At 35.2% G+C, this 4,900-nt stretch overlaps 1 protein-coding gene across 2 annotated transcripts in view; it reads left to right on the forward strand.

Moving 5' to 3' along the window:
• Positions 1-4,508, forward strand: part of LOC114623146 (aldo-keto reductase family 1 member C1-like) — a 24,832-nt gene extending 20,324 nt beyond the window's left edge. For both annotated transcript variants that reach the window (XM_028769825.1, XM_028769826.1), the window contains 3 exons: positions 1,095-1,260; positions 2,683-2,765; positions 4,243-4,508. In XM_028769825.1, coding sequence (XP_028625658.1) covers positions 1,095-1,260; positions 2,683-2,765; positions 4,243-4,285 — 292 coding nt within the window. In that variant the 3' untranslated portion in view covers positions 4,286-4,508. The remainder of the gene's footprint in view (positions 1-1,094; positions 1,261-2,682; positions 2,766-4,242) is intronic.
• Positions 4,509-4,900: the final 392 nt, after the last annotated feature.

Here is a 4,900-nt window from a genome sequence, read left to right on the forward strand (position 1 = left end):
ATCTCTGGGGTTTAGGGAGTGAGATGGAGTTCTTACCAGCTGCTCTGAGTGCAGTGGCTCCTGGATGACTCAGGATTCAGTTTCTCCACAGGACAGGAGCAGACTGACTCTGTGTCTGCTCCAGCCCGGAGGACCAGGCAGGGGCAGAAGGCGGGTGCCACAATTCTTGATTTTGGTTTTAGTTTTCTATAGTGGTCTTCATTTGTTGCAACAAGAATTTTCTTTGAGGAGGAGGGACGACTATACTTAATAGTGGATATAAAGACAGGTGTTTAGGTTCTTGTTAGAGATTATGTTACTTTAATAAAGTAATAGTTGTAAGTTCTCTAATATCCATGAGCTGAGTAATTCACTAGGTTTCATGTACAGGAAAAGATTTCCCTCTTGTTTAATGGATCTTAAGTATAATTATAGAATTATTGGTTATGGCCCAGGTATGTGTATTAGTTCAGATTTTACTGCTGTGAACAGACACCATGACCAAGGCAACTCTCATACAAACAACATTAAATTGGGCTAGCTTACAGGTTCAGAAATTCAGTCCATTATCATCAAGGCAAGAATATGGCAGCATCCAGGCAGGCAAAGTGCAAGAGAAGCTGAGGGTTCTGAATCTTCACCTTAAGTCTGCTAGAAGTACACTGGCTTCCAGAAAGCTAGGATGAGGATCTTAAAGTCCACATCCAGTGACACATCTACTCTAACAAGACCACACCCACTCCAACAAAGTCACATCTACTCCAGCAAGGCCACACCTTCTAATAGTGCCACTCCATGGGTTGAACATATATAAACCATAACAGTATGTGTGCCACAATTGCTCCCTTATGATTATTATGCCATACTGGACATTGATATGGTTAATAGGTGTCGTGTAAGCACAACTTTCATTTATATAATCCTCCCTTTTCAGAACTTCACTCTGAACTGATTCAGAGAAACAATAGAAAGTCTTGTCAGAATATTAATTCTTTTAACCCAGGGAAAATTTGTGGCAATCTCTTGTCTAGAGCAGTATTTTGAAGTGTTTGGAAGGCCCCTAAAAAACCAAGCACTCAGCTTCTGGAGTTCAGTATTTCTGCTTTTTCTTCTAGGGTGGACCAGAATGCTCCATTTCTTTTGAATGATCCAGTTCTTTGTAGCATAGCCAAAAAGCACAACCGAAGTCCAGCTCAGATTGCCCTTCGCTACCAGGTGCAGCGTGGGGTTGTTGCCCTGGCCCATAGTTATGAACAGAATGAGATGAAAGAGAACATTCAGGTAACAGGGAGCTCTGGGTATCTAGAACTCTGGGTATTCTTCCTTACCCATGAATTCCATTGGAAAACATCTAAGTAATTTGTTTTGTCGATTGTCAAATCATTTTTCTCTAATCTTTCCTGTGCAGGTGAAGTTCTGAGTGTTGTAATTTACAAAAATTGCTAACATACTGTAAAACTAAATGTTTATATCTCAGTTAATTTCTAGAAATATCAATAAATATTAGAACAATCCCACAAGATATGAGCCTAGGTATGAGGGAATCATTCCATTGAGCTTTGTACATTACTCTAAATTTGAAACTTTCTGTAGTTTTAATAACATATTCCCTTTTTATTTTTAAAAATAAAATTATTAATTATTAATTAATTAATCATTAATTATTATAACATTTTTAAATTTTTTTGCCTTGAAAATCATCTTGTGGTTAAAAATGCCATATATTTAGAGAATGAGTTGTTTTTCAAGTCAGTTATTTATCTGAACTTATAATTTGTATTTTGACATCTCCAGGCTTAAAGTTTATTTGAAAGGACATTATTCAAGTATAACTCTATTCAGGAAAATTAGTAGATTAACCTCTATGTTTAAAAATATTGTTCATGATTCTTCAGAACTTTTAAGTACACACCAATGTAGTCATTGGATGATACCATCTTTGTTTTTTCCATGGCCATGTTTGAGTCTCCTCATGTAGGACAATTCCAACACCTCTCACCTCAAGGCTCAGGGATCCTTGCAGAAGAAGAGGCAGGAAGATTATAAAAGATGGGGGTGGTAATAACATGTAGGAAACAGTGTTTCCCAGATACAATAGGGCAGGTGTGCATTTAACCTCATAGGAATTGTAATAGCACACACAAGACATTTACAAGCTCCAGCTGGACAAAATTCTAGCATCAAGGGGTAAGGTGTACATGAAATAAAATTACTAACAGAGCAGCTATTGGTATATTTGATGGCTATTGAAAGGAGATTTACTTTCCTTTAATAATGTAACCACTGATAACTGACCACATAGTAGGGCTATCCCGATACCAAAAATAGACAGTAAAAAAAATGGGTTCAATGAAAAAGGATGCAAAGAAAAAGTAATCTCCCAGTTGTATGAGAAGGACAAAAGGCAAGGGTAGGGGCTGGGGAATAAATCATGAAATACAACAGGTAAAACTCTGAAAGTTTTAATCAAAAGAGTGCACAAAAGAAAAACTGATGTTTTTATTCTGCCTGGTAGTCCCTAATAACCTGTGTAGTTTGTTCAATACCTTTAATTTCTTTTACAAATTTATCAGATTATTTTGAATGTTGCATCTGTACCAATCCAATTTGTCTAGGTTTTTAAGATTGGCAAATTTACAGGGTAAATTTGTAAAAAAAAAAAAAAAAGAAAAGAAAAGAAAAAAGTTTTCTCCTGTGTGATAGGTATTTGAATTCCAGTTGCCTTTAGAGGATATGGAAGTCCTAGATGGCCTGAATAGAAACTTCAGATATTTTCCCTTGGACATGTAAGTAACTTCAATAAATGATAGACTATACAACAAGCATGTTGCATCAATTTGCCTACTGTTGAGTCTCTCCTTTCCAGCCGTGCATGTTTGTTCAGAAGCCCACAGTGGATCTTTTGGTTTTGAGTTTTTGAAATACAGGGGTTTCCATGAAGAGGCTAAAGGAAGTTCTGATGAGAGATTCAAAGACAAAGGGTATTTATGCAGAAGTTCAGTCACTGAAGAGAGTTTATAATTATCAAAATGTTTCTTCTTTCATTCTGTATTTCAGAACATGATGTTGACTTTATGTTACAAATGAGAGCAAGTAAATCACTCATAAGCATTGTTTTACAATTACTGTAATTAAAATATAAATACATTATTCCTTATCCTTCTTTTCCTCCTTTCAGCCCCTCTCATGTCCCATCCTACAAACTCCCATGCCTTTTCTCTGTCCTTCTCAATTTGATGACTGCTTTTCCTTTAACACTGTTACATAGGTGTTTGTTCAAACATGCAGAAATTTAATCAGATAAGTCCTTATAGTGTTGTTTCTGTATATATGATTCCAGGGCAGACCCTTAGTATTGGATAACCAATAAAGGAACTCATCCCTAGAAGATAATAACTCTCCATCTTTCTGTAGACAATTGTTTCCTGTAGTTCTTTGTCTAAAGGTATTGCTTGGATGGGAGGTGTACATCCTTCCTCCTTTTGTTTGTGGAAAGTATTATCATAGAAGAAATAACTGTGATATACTTGAAAGGGCATTGGGTAATCCACAATATCTGGTCTCAAAGATTCGTAGATTGCTAAGTTTTGTTAGTATAGAACAAACCATGGATAAAGTATGGGAATAATACAAAGAGAGAGAAACCATCAAATAATTATTAATATTGGTTTATATATTGTATTAGTATAAATATAAACAGATCCTCACATAAAGTTTCATGAACATGAAAGATTTTTAAAAGACATTGCAGAGACACTGTATGAGGTTAAGAATGATAAAATATTCAGTGTGTATTAAGCAGAATTAGAAATCATAAGGCAGGAAGTCTTCATTTGTGTGTGTGTGTGTGTGTTAGCAAACATCTGGACTTGCCTTCATACTAAATATGCATAGCCAGGACCTATTTTCTTTAGATGACCAAAATCTGGAAGATTATGGAATTTTCTTTGCTTTATTTAATTAATGGGATGTAGTTAGGTGAGACATATAGTCATGAAAACATGTGTTTTTTGTTTTCAGTTCTCAGCCAGAGAAGACAATTTAAATAACTTAGTTATGATATTTTAAAATATTTTTATAAAGCTGTGTTCATGACAGAAAGAAAAGTAGATTCTAAAACCAAAAAGTAAAGCAATTCAAATTTATTCTAGTGTCAGATCCAGGAAGAAATAATAATAAAGTGTAATAACAAGAATTACACATTTTATGTACTTGAAACAGATTCATTGAGCCCAGATTGAGTATTTTTCTTTTTTATTTTAGAGCTGCCGAACATCCCAATTTTCCATTTTCTGATGAATATTAATATGAGAGCCTTTGTCATGGCATCTACCTGAAGCCCCTAAATGTGGATAATGCTGATGATGATGATAGTGGAGCTGATGCTGATGAGCCACAGCACTTCTGGTTGATTTATACTACTTAGAGCAACTTACTGGCAATTAGATCTACATTCACCAACCTAGAGGAAAAGGACTAAGATTTTTAATTACTTAGTGAAATAAAATTAATTGTTTTTCTCTGCAGAATTTTGTCTAGTACCATCTCTGTTACTTCTACATGTTTATTTTTATTAATTGCAACCAAAATTGATTTAGGTTGAAGTGAGTGGAAAAGGATGGAAGACAATAATAGTCATTTAAGAAATTGATGGATGGGAGAAAGGAGCTCCTTCAAGCTACAGAGATTTGGCCCTTATACAGAATTAGTGTTCCTTTCCCATAGCTAAACAACAAAACAGGCTACATAGTAAACGTTTTCCAGAGCAAAGAGGCATATCTAAGAAGAGTAGCCAACAGTGACTGGGTTCCTATAATCAGTTTAGTATCTGAGTCCTAAAACTAAGGAGTGGAACATTTAGGTTTGAAAAATACTTGTAACACTTATGTGGTCATGACTGGGCAGAATCTTCTGTAACCAC

The sequence above is a fragment of the Grammomys surdaster genome, unplaced genomic scaffold, assembly GCF_004785775.1.
Source record: "Grammomys surdaster isolate TR1022 unplaced genomic scaffold, NIH_TR_1.0 194, whole genome shotgun sequence".
NCBI classification, from domain to species: domain Eukaryota; kingdom Metazoa; phylum Chordata; class Mammalia; order Rodentia; family Muridae; genus Grammomys; species Grammomys surdaster.